At 41.1% G+C, this 18,395-nt stretch overlaps 1 protein-coding gene across 2 annotated transcripts in view; it reads right to left on the reverse strand.

The window, feature by feature from the left end:
* Positions 1-222: 222 nt before the first annotated feature.
* The window catches only part of kdm2bb (lysine (K)-specific demethylase 2Bb), a 19,912-nt gene continuing 1,739 nt past the window's right edge, over positions 223-18,395 (reverse strand). The window contains exons 5-21 of one of the 2 annotated variants that reach the window (XM_008424169.2): positions 17,410-17,588; positions 17,188-17,294; positions 16,880-16,973; positions 16,565-16,718; positions 16,046-16,161; positions 15,362-15,482; positions 14,422-14,822; positions 14,246-14,332; positions 8,961-9,191; positions 7,510-7,653; positions 7,319-7,405; positions 6,803-7,183; positions 5,551-6,602; positions 5,298-5,461; positions 2,722-2,883; positions 2,390-2,608; positions 223-1,397 (exon numbers count right to left, since the gene is read on the reverse strand). In XM_008424169.2, coding sequence (XP_008422391.1) covers positions 1,216-1,397; positions 2,390-2,608; positions 2,722-2,883; positions 5,298-5,461; positions 5,551-6,602; positions 6,803-7,183; positions 7,319-7,405; positions 7,510-7,653; positions 8,961-9,191; positions 14,246-14,332; positions 14,422-14,822; positions 15,362-15,482; positions 16,046-16,161; positions 16,565-16,718; positions 16,880-16,973; positions 17,188-17,294; positions 17,410-17,588 — 3,881 coding nt within the window. In that variant the 3' untranslated portion in view covers positions 223-1,215. Of the gene's footprint in view, positions 1,398-2,389; positions 2,609-2,721; positions 2,884-5,297; positions 5,462-5,550; positions 6,603-6,802; positions 7,193-7,318; positions 7,406-7,509; positions 7,654-8,960; positions 9,192-14,245; positions 14,333-14,421; positions 14,823-15,361; positions 15,483-16,045; positions 16,162-16,564; positions 16,719-16,879; positions 16,974-17,187; positions 17,295-17,409; positions 17,589-18,395 lie in introns of both variants that reach the window. The other variant, XM_008424168.2, reaches the window with a different exon arrangement.

Consider the following 18,395-nt stretch of genomic DNA (forward strand, 5'->3'; position numbering starts at 1 on the left):
ATCCTCAGACCAATGTGCTTGGCTGTCATGAATTTAGCAGAAGACAGAATATTTATTTATTTAAAAGCATCCACTGCAGCAGATGGAAACCAAATCTGCCTTAACGCTGAAATCCAGAATAACCACAATTTTGGAATAATAATGAATGAAAAACCACCTTGTTGGTTTATTATTTAAAATGACGGTTTTATACATAGTTTAGACAAATTACTTTCCCATCTATTTTTTTTTTCTTTCAGTCTTTGCAGATTAATATGATTCAGCGCTGCTTATTTTAACCTAAGGGGCTCCACTAAGGCCTAGATTTAGTAATGTCAAAATATTATTAAATCTAAAGATGGATGTAAACATTTCTTTGCTGCATGCAGAGCTAAAGCGCTTTTGTCTAGAAAGCTCCAGCAAGAGAGATGGCAGAGAGGCGACTGCTCACTGACGTCTTAATGCAGAGCCACCGAGTCGAACGCAAGCAGTCGGTAAAATTACTCAGCAGAACGTTTTAGTGTTGAAAAAATAGGCTTTATACACTGTACAACGTAGCGTATGCAGGAATACATTCGTGTATTCGTATGTACCTCGTGAGTGCAAATAAGTTTTAAGCTTTGAAACATACATACAGGTACAGTACCTGATCCAAATATGGTCTTTATATTGAAAAACTTTTTTTTTTTTTTACAGTAGCTTTATCTAATAGAAGAAAAAAACTGATCCAGGCACATTCAATAAAGTGTAAAAACAACCGCACAAACACTAATTACCTTCCCAACAACTGATTTTTGCCGTACCTCCACAGAGCTGAACAACCAACAATGCCAACTGATTATCTTTTTTTTTTTTCTTGTTTTGGCAATATGATACTATACACTTGTGCATTTTATATTGCACGTAAATGTAAGAAAGACTTTCTGATACAAAAATAGTGATTTATAATGCAAAGGTTATTGCATTGGAGCAAAATAGTCTATAAACACCGAGGGATAGCTGTGATAGAATATGCAAACAGTTCATCAATAAATAAGTCATAAACAGGTGCCAACAACAAAAAACATTTAATGTAATATTGCCATAGCTGGACGGGACCTCCATTTTTACATTCTGGCTCAGCAGCACGTCAGTTTCCAGACGTATTTACCGTCCACCTGTCGGTCCTGGGTCTCCGTCACAAAGCCGTCTGCTGCCTCCAAGTGGACGGTAGTTTTATCACAGTCTCTCCTGCTCCTAGGTGATCTTCTGCAGCAGCTTGTCCTCTATTAGCTCAAACTGAACGCTGACTGACATCTCGGCGATGAACTGGTCACAGCCCTCCTTGGTCACCTGTTTGCAGTAGCGCAAGTCGATGTGACAGATGCTTCCACAGCGCTTGAAATAGGTCAATGACTGGTCGGTGACCCTGTTACAGACTGCAAAAGGAGGGAGGGAGGAGGCGCAGGGTGAGAAATCAGAAAAAAGGTGCAGAAGTGTTCCGACATGAAGGATATTTGTGCCTGTCTTGTGATGACCTGATTTTAGTTTTAAGGCTAGAGCTTATTAGAGCATATTTAAAAAGTCCACGTATTTTAAAGGTTACAAGGTTCCCGAGACCCTTAGAGGAGAAACAGGCCCACAGCATGACAGAACTTTCACAGTACAAAACAGTTCGCCAAAGGTGCTCATTCACACATTCTGATAATCATTTGTTACTAAAAAGCTCAATACAATAAAATCCTACTTATTTTATGTTTATCTTTGTGATGGCAGGACAAAAAAGATTACTTCCTGGCTTAAAGATATTTCTTAATTAAAACTTGGCGATCCCAAGATGTCATTTTCTAGAGTTATTGATGAACTAAACTAAACTAGCAGATACAATAAAAAGAAATGCTTGACTTACATTTCCTTCGTCGTAAATGCCAGTGATGCCAATAATAGTAGCACTAGTGACTTTGTTAAGAAAACATTTCCACAGATATTAACATCGAGGAGAATCTGACTCTGACTAGAAAGTTCTTAATGAACTAAACTTTGTTTCTGGATAATTCACTTTGTTTGCACTAAAACAACATTAATGCTCTCTTTCGATTTGTTTTCTCAGAGATCCTGGTGTTTAACATTTAACATGTTCATAAAATGAAACAAAATCTAATCTTTCAGTAGTTAATAGAGATCACACTATTTTTATTTTACGTTGTTTTTTAAAATGATGTTTCACATTTTTCAGAAACATGTCAGTCAGCAGTGGCTCAAAATGCTCAAAAATATCTTCTTTTTTTTTCTTCTTTTTTTTTTTTTTTACCTCAATTCCAACTGACACGTTTGCTTAACTTATAAACCTAATCTTTTAACTCACACACCAGTGAACTGCACATGTGAAGTAAGCTGAGATTTCCAGCCTGTAAAAGAGAGATTCTGGTACCTGACAGGTTGATGTCAGTGAGCGAGTCTCTGGTGGTTGTCCCTGCGGCGGTCAGGATGTTCACGGACTGGTCGGTGACATGGTTGCAGTAGCTGAGGTCCAGCTTCGATAACAGAGGCATGTAACGGATGATGAGGCACAGAGTCGTGTCGGTGATGTCCAGTCCGGCCAGCCGGAGCTCCTCCACGTTACGCAGCTTACTCCGGTTATCCAGCTGACCTGGAACAGAATAAAAGGAACTTCAACATCTGAGGGAGATGATTAGGTTTGGTAACAATAGTGAGGATGTTCAGATGGTTCTGTGGAACTGATTTCTTAAGAAGTGTTGATACCTGGCCTGTTGTCTGTCGGCGGCGACAGTAAGTCTCTCATCTGGGCGTCTTTCAGGCCCTCGACCCACTGAATGTCCAGCGTTCGCAGCAGAGGACAGCTGGAGGTGCACAGGGCCGAGACGGCGACCCAGGAGCAGCCTGACAGGAGCAACACGCGCAAACCTGCAGGGCAAGAATTTTGAAATATATAGTTACATTTTGAGCACCTCCTCGTTTTCCTACAGGCACAGAAAAATATACTGAGTAGCGACGACTAATTCTGAAGACATTGTTAAGATTTCCTGTGTAAACCAGCTCACATGCACGTCAGGTAAACTAACAGTGAGGGAGAGCCAAACAATTCACCTTTTCCACAGTAAAATAGTAAATAGTTTGCACAAAGTTGCTTCATGAAGTACATTATTTGACTGCCTTCATGAGAAAAAGCATTTACAATAATGATAACTTCTCTTCTCAGATTATTTAAAAATTGACTTTGCTTCTTTTTGGTACATTTTTTCCCTACACATAACTGAAGAGGCCCTGGACAGTCACTGTATGTCTACTCAACTTGGTCTCTGCAGGTTTGGTGTTGTTGTTTTTACCCACGGAGGCACCGAGGTGAAGTTTTACATCTTCTTTATTTGACAACTTTTTGCCATGGTCGTGTCACATAGTGCCTTTACACAACAATCACATCCCTGGAGCCTTTTCACATTTTGACAACGCAACTGTTACAAACACAAACTTAAATGTATACTATTTGGATTTTGAGTGCGAGATCGACGTAAAGAAAGGCAAAAATATACACTTTTCAAACTTCTTTATCTAAACAAGATCTGAAAATTGTGATATCCATTAGCATTCTACCTTTCGCTGCAATTACAACTGCAAGTGCAACTGGAGACTTCATTTTTATCCATTAAAAATCCTTGGAAAAACAAGCGTGTCGTAGTCGGGGTGTGTTCGTGTTTATATGGAGTGTTTGGTTTTGACTCGTCTGACCAGATTAGCTTCTTTTATGTGATTGCTTTATCCTTTAATCCCAATAAAATACATAAAAGTTTGTTATAATAACATGAAAAAATGTGGAAAAATTCTACCGCAAGGAACTGGCTATCAGTGCACTCCCGATTATTCAGGTGTGCACCAGTGTAGTTGGGGACATTTATGTTTGTATCAATAAAAATGTTGCAGAGGTTCACAGTACGAAGCTTTAACCATGTTTGAGGTTTCACTGATTAGATTATAGAGCCCACATTTCATGAATAAAATCACATTCCTGGTTCCATTTATTAAATTCTCTGAGTCTGCAAGAAATGCTTGTGCATGGTACAAAGTCAGGAGCTCCGCTGATGGAGTGCAGCATTTCTGAAAGCAAAAAAGGACACAGTATGAACCATCATTTGTTTCCCCTCTTCTGTAGTGTCTGCACATCTTCTGTAGTGTCTGCACAGTTTGACTAAACTGTGATTTGCTAACATAATGGGTAGGCTACAATTTGTCTTCACTTCAAGACAAATGTTTAGTGAGCTACTGTAAGGAGTTTTGTATATACAAGTTAAACCAGGTGTGGTCATCCACTCACTGTTTGTACCCGCTTGTCCTTCCCAGATCTTAGCACAGCTGGTGCCGTTGTCCAGAGTTTATTTGTCGAGGGGCGGGGACACACCTTGGACGGGTTGCCACCTCATCACAGAGACACACAGGACAGACAACCACACACATACTCATATCTAAGGGCAAATTAGAGAAACCACCTAACCCGAGAGTTGTGTGTTTTGTAAGCCGGAGTACCCAGAGAGAGCATGCAAACTCCATGAAGAAAGATCCCAGGCTGGGATTCAAACTCAAGACCTTCTTGTTGGCAACAATGCTCCCTGCTGTGACACAGTGCAGCTGGAAAATATCCACAACCTGAAGAGCATCTGACAGCAATGCCTTTAAGGAGGAGAAATGCAGTCTGACTTTGGTTTCATTTACAATTCTATAAAATCACTGCAGATTTTAGCCCCTTCCTGATCATTGTTCATAACTACGAACAAGATTTCTATGACTTTTGTCATGCACATCATACAAGTGAGTCCTATGAGGCGTACACCAGCATACACCTGGACTTGTGGAACCAAAGGGACATGTCTTACATGTTACAATCGTTCACCTGAACAAAATACACAAAATGAAGTGTCAGGCTCAGTAACATCTGCATCTGCTTCTGTTCATCAATGTATTTCTCATAATCGGACACCTATACACTACAAAAACACAAAATCTCACCAAGTATTTTTAGTCTAAATTTTTGTGCAAATATTAAGTATTATTGACTTAAAACAAGCTCCTATATCTTACTGAAAATGTACTTGTAAAATAGTTACAAGTACATCCAGCTGAGAGGATCAAATTTGACAAATCCCTTCTTGTCATGGCTTGATCGTCTCCTCGGGTAGATCTGAGGTGTGACGGCGCTGGTTCAGCTTCAATACCCATTCTCTATTGACACCTTCCTACTGACTGCTGTGGCATGCAGAACATGTCACAGATCGAAAGTCTTCTCAAAAAAGATCCTTACGTTTTATACTCCGATGAAATCCTCTTACCAGGAAGTCTGTTGATGAGCCAGCTGAGCTGCTTTTTGGAGATGTTGGTCCAGCTGAGGTCCAGAGCCACCGGCTGCCTCCGGATGATTCCGCTCAGCATCAGCGGCGTTATCGACTTGCAGCGGTTCAGGCTGATCTGCTTCCACAGGGTTTTATCGCAGCACCTGGTTTGTGACAGGAAAGAGGCGACCCGTGAGTTCGCAGCGCGTTCCAGCTTGGACGTTTCCAGCGGGACAGTTCGTCTCATACCCACCATCTGTTCCACGCTCTGCAGACGCGCATGCAGACGCAGAGATCCCTGTGAGGGAGGTGACTGAACACTTTCATCCACGCCTCGCGACGCATCACGTGGGCTTCCCCGTCGTTCAGTGGCAGCCTGTCGGGCGGGGGGCTGATGGGAGGGGGTCGAATGACGTGGCGCTCCATTTGAACGCACTTTGGAGGTGACCGGCGGGGCAGCGGCCGCGGACATATCGGTGTAATCGGCGCGCCTCTGTTCCAGCTGAGAGGAGAGTAACCGCACGGCGTCCCGTTGACCTCCCGACCTCCCCGGTGTCGCAGCCAGTCACCCAGGTCGCTGCTGCCATTGCTGAGCGGCCATCTTGGTTTCTGCTCGTCCGCTTCGCTCCCCGGCTCTGGTTTTACTGGGCTGTGATTCTGGTTGCCCGAGCAGTCCTCGGTTTTCAACGGCTGTCTTTGGTAGCTGGCCACACTGTCCTCCAGCTTAGGAGCTCTACGATTCTGAGTCTCTTCGGTTTTTATAGGCTTGCAGTTCTGATTGGCTATGAAATCTTCATTTTTGAGCGGCCTGCGGTAATGACCGTTGCTCTCCATCTTCTCCGCGCTGTGCTTCTGGTTGCTCAGAGAGTCCTCCATCTTGAGGATCTCTTGGCTCAACTCTTTGCTCAGTCCTTTGTTTGGAAGACGCCGGCGCTGATGGCGGGCTTTGAGCACACCAGAGCTCTTCTCCTGGCCGTCTCCTGACTCGCTGCTCGGTCCGGCTCTGGGGGAGTTGGAGGATGAGTGGTCAGCCTCTCTGGCTGAGGATGTTCTTAGTAGGGGACTCACGAGTGCCTTGGCTTTATCGTCTCTCTCTTTAGCTGCAACCTCCTCTTCCTCTGAGTCCTCGTCTTGGTCCTCATCATCATACTCACTCTTCCTCTTAATAGAATGCATTCGGTCCAAGGATAAAATGTCTTCTTCATGATCCCAGTGTCCCTCATCTTCCTCCCTGTGATCATTCTCTGTCTTGATTTGTTGCAAAGGCTTCGGACTAAATTGGTCATCTATTTTTAAAAGCTTTTTCTGAGAAAGAGAAGAAAAATTTAAGTTTTAAAGCAATGTTACTTTACAGGTCTAAAACAAATCTATCAAATCATATAACAAAGGACTCAATCCTTTAGAACAACTCCAGCACAGTAATATCAAATGTAATGCATGTTTTAATAATAATAATAATAATAATAATATATGTAAAGGTTAGTATGAAAAAACAAGGGTCTTACCTTCTTTTTCAATATAATGGGTTCATCATTTGTATCAAACAGTTTCCGTTTCTTCCTTAACGGATTATCTTCAAGCCGTGTTCGTGGTAAGCTATCCAGAGCCAGCAGGGGCGGACGTTTCTTTGGTGGCTCCTCGTCGTTCTTCTTCAAGGTTACTTCCCGCTCCGCTTTTCTTTTCACAGCGGACGAGGTCGTCAGTGGGGTAACAGGTGTCGTTGCCATCACCACCGGCAGCGGCAGTGGCGGCAGTGGCGGCAGTGGCGGCGGCAGCGGCGGGGGCAGCGGCTCGGGCTCCTCCTTTGAGTCTCGGTTTAAGCGCGGTTCTTTGAGAAGGGAGCCAGGAAGGTTCGATGCGTACTTGAATCCTGGCCCCCTTTTTTGCTTTGTGGCCAAAAGGTTGGAAGGAAAAGAGAGGACAACTTTATTTCTCTGGCTCTGACATGTGCAGATGAATTCAGCTGTTTTGCAAATTGATCAAGTGAACATAAGCGGAATCCAGTCCACAGTGATGCTTACTTTCCCAGTTTTCCCTGCATGGTTGCACTTTGGACACTCCCAACAGTTTGGCAGCTCATCATTGACTAATCCACTTGAATCTTTAACCTAAATGAAATCAGGATTTATTATTTGACAGCCGTCTATAGCATGAAAAGGATATTGTTTTTTATGGAGTTTATATTTGACCATACTGATGCCGATCGGCTTACCTTGAGACAGTTCGGATGAACAATCTCGTTGCAGATGGAGCACTCCATGAGCATCAGGTTGAATTTCTCCTCTTCGTCCTCCACTGTGTCTTCCTTCCCAGCTTCTCCACAGACAAGACACACGGCTGTGTGGGGCAGGACCGGCTGAGGAAACCCATACAAGGAGACAATCAGGACATCTGATTTCACATGATTTCAGTTGACGGCTGATTAACAAGGTTTTGCTGAATTGCAGTCGTCTGACTGTGGTGTGTTGAAGCAGGGAAACATCTAAAACCTGCAGGTCAGTGTGTCGTTAGGACCAGATTTGGGAAACTGCCCTGCAACAGGCTGTTACCATTCTGGTGTTTGGCCTTGTGGTCAAGTACACACAATTATGCATCATCAAAAAACAAACTAAGGCTTTTGTTGTCTGTGGGTGATTTGGAACAATGCTGAGACGTTCACACAATCTTGTGACTCATCTCAGCCGGTGAGATCATTTAAAGTAGAGGTTCCCAGAGTGAAGCCTCTCCAAAACCCGAGTGTTAAATTTAATTCAGGGCTCATGTACGCATTCTGTACTTTGATTGTTTCCATCCATTTTGACCCATTTAAAAAATATAAATACAAAATATTTTTTTCCTAAAGGCCTGGCTTTGAATAAGCAGAAAAAAAGGCAGATAGACTCATACAACAATGATCATAGGATAGGGAATAAAATCTGACTATTTTTTTCCACTCTCTTAATTTCTTCCTCTATATTTAGTCAGATCCATAAAATCCTTTAAATGAAATGTGATACTTTTGCAGACATTCCCAGACTGCATACTAACCACGTTTATTCTAAAACTATTGCTAACAGCATACATTTTGCCATAAGAAGAAGGGATTTTTAAAAAAAAGCAGTCATATACAGCTTAAAACAGCAGAACTGTGGCTGTTTGCGATGTCATTTTGCTCTTGTCTAAGAGGCTTATTAGAAACAAGTGTATCCTTCAAAAAGCAAACTCGAATTTCATAAATCTTTGAAAGTATTATTTAGTGAGTTGGAAACTAAAAAGTCTTAGAAAACTGGTCTAAGCTGCAGATACAAGCCCAGTTTGTGTATATTTCTCTGTCCATGGTTCTGAAACATACAAACAGCACCTCACCAAACACTCATCAAGAAGCCTTTGAGGAAGTCAGGACACAAAAATACATCTGTGAACCAACATCTATGGACATTCTTCATGCTTACTTGCAGTAAGCATCTAAAACTGTACCGACCACTTGCCTCTCACAACATGCTCATCCAGCTGCCTTTATCGTTTCTCCAATTAATTATCAGTCTTTATGCAAAGATTATTACCCTTCCTTATTTATCAAACAGATACAAAACTGCTGCCAACTGTGTCACGTCGCATCAGAAAGCCAGCGAGCCAAACATCATCTCTAAATAAAACCGAGCGCTCCCAGCATCCTGTACTCACAGCAATGCACTGCCTCATGATGCAAGACTGCTTCATTCGCCCCGGCCCTCCAAACTTCTTCATGTCTTTACAGAAGTGGCACTCTCCGCACTCCGTCCGCAGACACGCCTCGCACTTTCGGCAACGTGTCCTCCTTCTCCTGGCACCAGACGTTCCCCGGCTGGCCGACAGCTTGACTGCTGATGCGGGAGACGCTGCCATCTTAGGTTTCGGCCGGTTGGGAGGCCGGGGCTAAAAGGGCAAAAAAAGGGGGATACAGTGACGAGCGAATTGACAAAAAAAAAATGAAGCAGTAGTGTGGTGGTATCTGTTGGTGTCACGCGGCTCAACATGAAGCCTGCAGTCAATCATATGGGATAAAAGCTCCAGGTTTAATCACATCAATGTAGAGATAAGAAAGAAACTTTACAATTAATAATTAATATCCAATTGTCTCAAAGAATACATCATTAAGAAAATATCATAACAGGTACCGTAAAGCCCATTAGTACATTTAAGTTCTGCAAAAATGTTCATACTACTTCAGGTTTTTCATGTTTGGTTACTTTTCAACCAAACACTATATATAGACCATAAACTTATATAACTTTAAAAAGTGTAGCATGCATTTGTGCTTCATTCCTTTGACTCACTACTTTGCAGAACCATGTTTTGCAACAATTAAGTCTTGTTGCAAAACATGACTTAAAGGCCTGGCTTTGAATGACTTAAAGGCCTGGCTTTCTTCAATGTTAGACATGAAGAAACTAACATTTTTGTCCATTTAATTTGCAAAGTAGCTCAAAGTCGTTCAAACTGCGTGGAAAGTCTCTAATCTTGCCACATATTCTCAAATAATTTGGGTCAAGACACCAAACAAAATTCTGAAAAAGTTCCTTTTTCTCACCTGAAATCCCAGTAAAACACACTGATGTTTGAGGCTGTAACATTTAAAACGTGAAGAGGTGTGAAACCTTGCGGAAAGCACTGCATAACTGCAAATCTAATATTCAAATAAGATGATGTAAGTGCTGAACAGCATTTTTTTTTTTTTTTTGCGCACTTTCCCTCTCTAGGATAATATCAGAATGTACACAGAAATAAAGGGATGATATGCGTTAATATTTATCCACAGAAAACAAACCTGACCAGATGGGGCTGGTTTTAAACACATATTCCGCGCCTCTTACAGGACTGAACAGAAGAACAAAAACAATCACATCAAAAAACGTCCCTGAAGGCACCATCCAAATTTAGCCTCTCGCTGCCTTGCATGTTTCTTCTTCAAAGAGAAGCTGCACTCACAGCCACATTTCACACATGCTGCATGAGGAAGACACATTGTTCTGTGTCCCAGAGCACACAGAAGACACGCACTCGTAATAATCTCTGCTCTATTTTAAACATCTGGCCAATGGAGATTATAAAATCTTTGACCATTATTGTTTCTGTGCTGTAATTCTCCTCCTTTGGCGGCTCAGTGGTTGTTCTTTTAATCAGAAAATCCACTCGATGCTCCCCACCATCACGCACGAGAGACACTGAGCAGCAGAATGGGGTGGAGGAGGGGGGGTAAATAAATAAGAGCAAGAGGTGAAAAACACTGCAGCTATTGGAGACGAAGCCTGGATTCCTTCAGTTACATCGGCAGTGCAGATTTTCCTGGTGTCAGCATAGCAACAGCCGCGTCCCGTTCCCTAACAGAACAGTGTATGACACACACACACTTGTAACCAATGAGGACAGTAACTAGAAAGCCTCCAAGAGGGGGGGGGGGAAAAGTGAGTGTGGTAAATTTTGGGTACGTTATGATAATTTAGAGCAGCCATGAAACAGACTGACACGGACAGTCAGATATGTGGTTGGCAGACAGGATTAATGTGAGATATTGAAGAACTGGGGGGTTGTGCAATCTGCCCTGGAGTTTTTTTAGGGGGATTAACAAGAGGGAGGGACCAGATAACCAAGCAACAGAGACCAGTCCTGAACAGTTACAGTCTGACAGATACTCAGGTGGATGTTAAGCAGCTACTTACCTAATGATCACAGCATATTACAGGTAAATAAAACAGGTAATTAAACTACAAGTTCAAGAGGCAAGATAGAAGACAGACTGATCCCGTCTTGTGTCCTGTCAGCAGAAACGGCTGATGCACAGAGAATTAAAAGCGGCCTTAGATTTCAGCAGAAAAATAACTATTTTTATTATTTTATTCACAAGGCTACAGTTCAGTCTTTATCAACAATAAAAATGCAAGAACATCTGACTAGTTAGCAATTTCCTGAGAGCTTATTCTGCTGGGAAACGTTTTAATAGAACAGATGCTACAATTAACAAAATGACCAAGAACTCCACGTTCATTAAGTTGAACACAAACGTCAATGTCAAGTAGATAATGAGAACAAACATAAGACATATACAGACAATTACAAACCTAAGGGCAACAACAAACTTCAATAATCTTATAGCAGCAGTAGAGGTTCAAAGAAAAAAACACGTTGATAAAATTTTTGCAAAAATTGGAGTAGATTATAACAGTTTCAACATATATCGGAATAAACGACCAAAAAAAAAAAAAACTGCTGTGATGGCAACATTTAAAACCTGCAGGTGATGTCACTAAATTCAGCACAAGTTGCTCAAATTGTTCCTAAAGTTTCCATTTCACAGCCCAAATCGTCCTCTGAACAGTTTTTGGCCTCAAGGCTACTAACTTAAAGAACGTGTGTGTGCGTGGGTGCGAGTGTGTAAATGACTGGAATCAATTTTGGAAAGGTCATGTGACTTGTTCTACTTGACAGCAGAACAAGATGGACTCGTTCATCAGCGCTCAGTGTTTTGTTTCATTCAAATGCGGTCACAGATTTTAAGTGAGGGAGGAGTGTGGCGCTGAGGTGAGCAGTGGAGTAGGAAAATCATTTACATCAACAAAAATTTGCAAGCAAGTTCTGTCACAGATACAGCTACCATTTGTACCCGTGTAAAAGGGTGCAATAATATATAACACATGTTGAAATATGTGTTCAATATTCAATATTTTCAAGAGTTCAATATTTTCGCAGTCAGGCCGCTAGATCCGAAATGAATCAGCATCATAAGGCGACCGCCAAAAGATTTTAACTGTACAAAAAAAAAAGAGAAAAACACCAATTATCTTCTCTGCAATAAACACACAAATAAGAAAACTATGAAGAAGGTTCAAATCAAAGACTGAGCACTGAGGGCAGACTGAATCCACGCTTTTGTCTCAAACAAGCTCAATTTCCCCACTGCTCTGTGATGTTCCATACAAGCGTAAACACAAAACATTCCTCCAGTTGGCTCGCTGTGCCTGCCTGCCTGCCTGCCTGCCTGCCTGCCTGCCTGCAGGGCGTCAGTGTGCTAACCTGCTCAGAGTCTGAGTCGTAGTCCTCATCATCAGCGCTCAGCGACATGGCCATGGCTTGTTTTCAGATGCCGTCCAGCTCATAGCAAACTGACATGGCTGCAGTCTCCTCCTCCTCCTCCTTTTACTCCTGCTACTGCTGTCAGGCCTACAGCCCTCCCTCCTGCTCTAAAGCTTCACAATACCACAAGCAGATGTAGGAAGCACACACACACACTCACTCACTCACACACGCACACAATTCTCCCTCATTAATATGGATCTGCTCCATGGAAGCAAGGGGGTGTTGCTGCAAAGCGCCGAGCCAACGGGAGGCGGCTGAGCATCAGAATATGAACTGGGGGCGTACGCCTCGGCCCAATGAGAAAAGAGGAACCGGCAAAAGTGTTGTCATATTCATTCTGCGCATCATAAGGAGAGAAGAGCAGGCTTGTGCAAAACCAATAGAGCCAGATGGCATCTCATTACAAAATGCAAACACAAAGAGGCCCCGGGACCAGCAGCTGGCCTTTCAAGGGACAGCAAGTGGGTGGCGGGGTGATCCAGAGACTTGATGAGACCAGCAGAAACTTTATGACCAAAACATTCATATGACAATCATCTCGAGATGCATAAACAACACTTTCCCTAGCAGCTTAAGGTCTGATCTGCCAATTACTATTCAAAACAAGTACCTGCATTATAAGCTTTTATCCTTGTAAGTAATTTTACAATAAAGTGTCCCGATAAGAAAATGAAGGCGATACTGACATTGTTATTGTTAAGGTAAATGTAGGAGTTGTTTTGTTTTTACATATCACAGATTAACATAAATTAATTACACATTAGATGGGCAGTATGATGTATTTTCAAGGCACATAGTGCTACTTTACTGCACAGTACAGCAACTATGTTGCCTTCAGTTGTTATAAACGGCAGTATATATATCAAACTTGACTTAAGAGAAATTTAACGTTGTAATTTGATGTCTGGAAATTGGCCACCGTCTTTTTAAGAAGTGTCTACTCTTTCTGACACTCTGCCTTCAACATGTCATCACAACAACAACGCTCCTCATTTCGTCATTTACAAAGGGTCTTAGGAGAGCTGGACGAGATTTGGTCACATTCTCCGACAATGTGGCAAGGCAACGACAGCTGGCAGAGGCTGCATCACCACCCTCCACTTTAAGAGCTTTTTATCATGCTTTTCATGGAAAATATTCTCACTTTCCCATTCACTGGCTGGTTCTGCCCAACTTCCCTTCAAGACTGGGCATCACCAAAATTATCCTATCAGATCCTGCCTGCCTTCTGTGACCACCGCAGTGTACACAGTGCCTACAGGATTTTAAAGTATCGTTGTCACCCTCTGGACTCAGATTGAGAAGTCCAATGAACTCAAAGGAGGAAAAACATGTTTATTCAAAAATTTAAGAGCAGTAATAAGTGCTTCTGTAATCTTCTGTAGACTATTAACCTTTTTGCAACACAAATGTGACTGATCAGCTCTGACTGACTGTCCTACACTCAGTAAACACCTGTACAAAACACCAAACTTAGGAATAACTTAAAATACAGAGATTTTTTTTTCCTTTTGACAACCAGCCACAGGTTTATGACCACGTATTAAATTGTATTCTAATTGGGGTATCCTACAAAACTACAAAACTTGAAGATCAAATTCTTTACATTAAATTTAAGAACCACAAAACTTCCATACATTATTGTCCTCCTTTAGCCGTTATCTTAAAGTCAAGAAAAGTCAGATGAAAACACCAGAACTTAAAATGTCCCGCAGCTAAACATTTCTCAAAACATCATAAACTGACTCCCACTTTGCATATGTCATCGTCCTGCAGCTCATTTGTCTGTAAAAGAGGGCTGACACAATGTAATAGAAAATTAACACTCTCTGCAAAATCTGGTTTGTTTTGCTTACCTTTAACACTTTCTTAGGCCATAACACAACAGGAACCCCGGTGATTGCTAGTTTTGGGTCATCATCAGCATGTTCCTTCAGGACAACCTAAACAGCCAAAGAAGAAAACAAACCGACTTATGTCTACTCCTGTAATTATTTCAGTGTTTTGTTTTTTTTGTTTGTTTTGTTTCTACCTTTATGTCGTCTAGGAGGCCCTGAGGGCTCTCTATTCCCACCGGAACACATTTTTTATTCTCAGGGAGTGATTCCAGTTTCTCCACCAGTGTCCTGAGCCCGATCAGCTCATGCTGTGTCAGGTGAGTCCACTGAGCCTCAGAGCCTGGAGAATCCGAGGGGGTTTTGGGGAAGTCTAGAGAGACGGAGCAAGGATGACAGCTGTCCTCCGAGTCGACAGATAAAGCAGCTTTGAGCAGTGAGCCCTTGATGATGTCAGGCGAGCAAGGGCCATCTCCAGACGGTCTTTCGTTTTTTTCTCCGTGGCCGTCCCTAACTGGAGGCCCACAGGAGTCCTCGTTCATGTCCTGGCTCCTAGAGTCCGACGACGGACTCTCTGTCTTTATCTTTGTCTCGTAGTCTAGAAGTAAACAGAGGTAATAATAGCGCTTGTTGAGAACGTGTCGAACATCACTACAAATGAGTCAGCTTTTGTTTTTACTTCACCTTGCAAAGGTGCTTCCCACCTCCACAACTAAATCCTTCAGATATTTGACAAAGTAAAGACGATGGGTTTTCCCTTGTTGATTTAATTTATAAAGGAAAAAAACTATTCTGTGTGGAAATAACTGTGACGACAGCAATTTATTTCAAAAATAAAATCAACTTCAGGCATCAAATTCAAAAGCAGAATGATGTGATATCCAACTCCAACTTGATGCAGAACTTCCTTTCTGCAGGATTTCCTGATTGGTGGATTCCGCTTTACATAATGAGAAAAAGTCCAGCTGCTAGTATTCACTCTGTCTGATAAAAATCCTCCAAACAGGTTGGAGGTTTTGAATTCCAGCTTTCTTTATATTTTCTATGAAAATCATGTTTTTAGTAGTTTATACATCATTGAATCATTTGTTTTTTGCATTTTTCAATTTCTTTGGTGTAGTAACTGATCGTTCGTACCAACAGTCTCTTTATGAATCTCGTGAGTAAAGTAGGACCTCCTGGTCAGACAGTGCAGGTATCGCTCCAGGACGTACCAGCACATCTCGTAGTAAAATGGGAAGCGGAATTTGGAATGAACCTGAGGAGAGGGAAAAATGGAATTTATACTTACATAAACTCAGACTGGCTACACACTGGTGACATTTTACACAAATCACATTTTATTTGTAATTTTTTTGTGAAGGTGATCAGTTTTTATACACAGATGTGTATAGAAATAACACATTATGTTGCATCCTGATGGAGGAGACAGAACAGCTCTTGGGGAATTCGGGTTAAAGTCTTCATCCAATTTCTTTTTTTGACTGCTTGAAACTATTCTTTTTAAATTTCTTGCGGAGAAGCCAGTTATTTATTAAATTATTATTATTTTTATTAGTTATTAAATTTTTATTAAAATTTGTAATTTTTATTAGTTATTTTTATTAGTTATTTATTAAAATAACTGCTGTCTCCTGACAGCAGTTATTTGTTGAGTTTACTTTAAACTGCAACAAATAACTGCTGTCTCCTGACAGCAGTTATTTGTTGCAGTTTAAAGTAAACTCAAAATGTTTCTTTTCAGCGAGATTAATCTATTGTTTGCAGAGCTTCCTGTGCAGGTCGGTATATCGCCATGCTTTCCAGCATGAAGACTCCCACCTTTGTCCTGTTTTCTATCTCGTGGATAGTGAACTGCATGGGGATGTTAAAGCTGTGCAGAATGTTGCCTCCAAACACTAGTGTGTCCACAGGAGTGTAAACAGCATGGATCCAACCTTAAATTGTGGAAAACAAAACAAAAAAACAATCAAAACAATAAGGAAGGAAAACATTGAATACACAGGGTTGCTACAACTTTTTTTGGATTACAAATGGCATACTTTTCCAAACTCCCAAAATTTCCAAATATGTCACTCTTTGTTGGCAGTTTTTAAACTACACATACACAACTTACCATTTTACCATGGTCATGCTTTAAATATGTAAACTGCAAACACCGGGACAATAAGGATTCACTACTACTCAAATTAAATCCCAGACTTTTAAAGACTTCTACAACTTCCACAGGATGTCTGCATTTACTGCAAAGTAACCGCAAAAAGGCTTTGTGTTCTTCTTAATTCATCTGGTATCTAACCTGTTCCTGTTGCCTCCTTAAAAACAACTAAATCAGCTCACCAGATGGGATGAAGAAGGTGTATCCTTGTTTCAGCTCCACTCGCTGGCATCCGTCAGCTCGGTCTCCCAGGAAGACGTCACTCTGCTTGCCTGAAAGGACCCAGTCCTCATACAGTGCAAGGTTATTTGGAGTTGGAGGCACAAGCCAGAATACCTGGCAAAAGGAAGTGTTGTTACAGGGGGCTTTTACTGCAATGGACTGGGCTAATGTTAAAAAAGATTTGGGGCTACCAATTATTAAACCATATGAAGCAAAATCTTACTTTAAGTATGAGTTTAATATAGTTTAGGTATAAAGATAAAACACAAACATACTTTTTGTCCCTTGAATACATGATACCAAACTGAAGTTCCTCCGAAATCAATGTGAAAGTCTGTGTAGCAGCCCTTTACACTCATCAAACAGTACCTGAAAACAAAATAAGATCATACTTAGTTCTACGGGGAAAAAAACATATCATTAAAAATTGGACAAATATTAACCATTTAGAAGATGGCAGCAAAAACAGTTACACTTGCAAAAATAAAAAAAACACATTTCAACTATAAGAAACTAACAAGGAGGACAACAATAAAGAAAACACTTTACAGTATTTACAATTGATACATTAGCAAAGTTTTACCTTTGCACTTTGGGGTACTTCATCTCTGAAATGATGTTGGTGGCTTCTGTTTGGCTGTGCTTCAGATCAGGAGGCCACATGTTGTCCACCCAGTCAACCTGATCCACCTGTAAAAACGATTAAAACTGGACGTTTGTCCCTCAGTAACAAGTTTTCAGTCAACCTCATAGAGGTTTCTGAACGCCTACGAACATTTTCACAATATCACTATGCATTTCCTACCACTGTGGGCCGTTTGATGAGATGCTCCAGCTTAGTGTGGCTGAACTCTAAGCTGATGACATTAAAGAGTTTGTTGCGCTCTTCCTCCGGGGTCTCGTAATAGCGGACGAACTGAGCCATGCTCATTTCCGAGCCTTTTTGAGTGCTCACGTCCATGACATCCACAGACCTGCGACTGCCTGCAACAAAACAGGTCAAATCAACTCATCATTGGATTTATTACAAAAACTACAAATTGTGGTATTACACTGGATATTATACCACAAAGGTCATTTTCTTACAATCTGGGCAAAAATCGTTTTACGTTTTCTTATTTTGATTATTGAAAGTTTACAATAAAGCAGTAGTTTGTTCTCACTCTTTCAACTTAAAGATATTTGTCAGTGTGAGATTAGGCAACTGGAAAAAAAACTTAAAGTAATTACCACTTCTACACATCTTTACTAGAGGTGTAAGAAAATACTGAGGGTACTGTAAATCTGCTCCAATTAGGGGCTCCTCAAAGTGTCATTCACATGAGTCCCCACTAGATGGGGCTGATTTTTTTCCAAATTTAAAGTCATAATGAACAGTACTTGTTGGTAAAGATAAAAACTAAAAAGAGAATGGCAAAAAATTAAATATCATAATCATAGCAGCAAGGGGGAATTGTTGTATAGCACATCAAAGTTCAGAGACCTGTGTGAGTTTTTATTTCAGTGTTGTACTTAAAAAATGTAAATATATATTTCCATCATTTTAATTAAAATATATCAGTGTCTTTTGCAACCAATAATTTCAAGCAACAACATTTTTCTGCTTTAAGTACAAAGAAACTACAACTTTATAATCCTGTGTTACAAAATCTGTCACTGTCAGGCACTATATTAGCCCAAACCGAAAACATTTCTTAAAACAATTTTACGTAATTTCTAATGTGGTGGTCTGGTTTGTTTGCAGGAAGTCAAAACAGAGTTGCAATGATTTCTTTTGTTAAATTTTTTATA

Source organism: Poecilia reticulata, linkage group LG12, assembly GCF_000633615.1.
Source record: "Poecilia reticulata strain Guanapo linkage group LG12, Guppy_female_1.0+MT, whole genome shotgun sequence".
Lineage (NCBI taxonomy): Eukaryota > Metazoa > Chordata > Actinopteri > Cyprinodontiformes > Poeciliidae > Poecilia > Poecilia reticulata.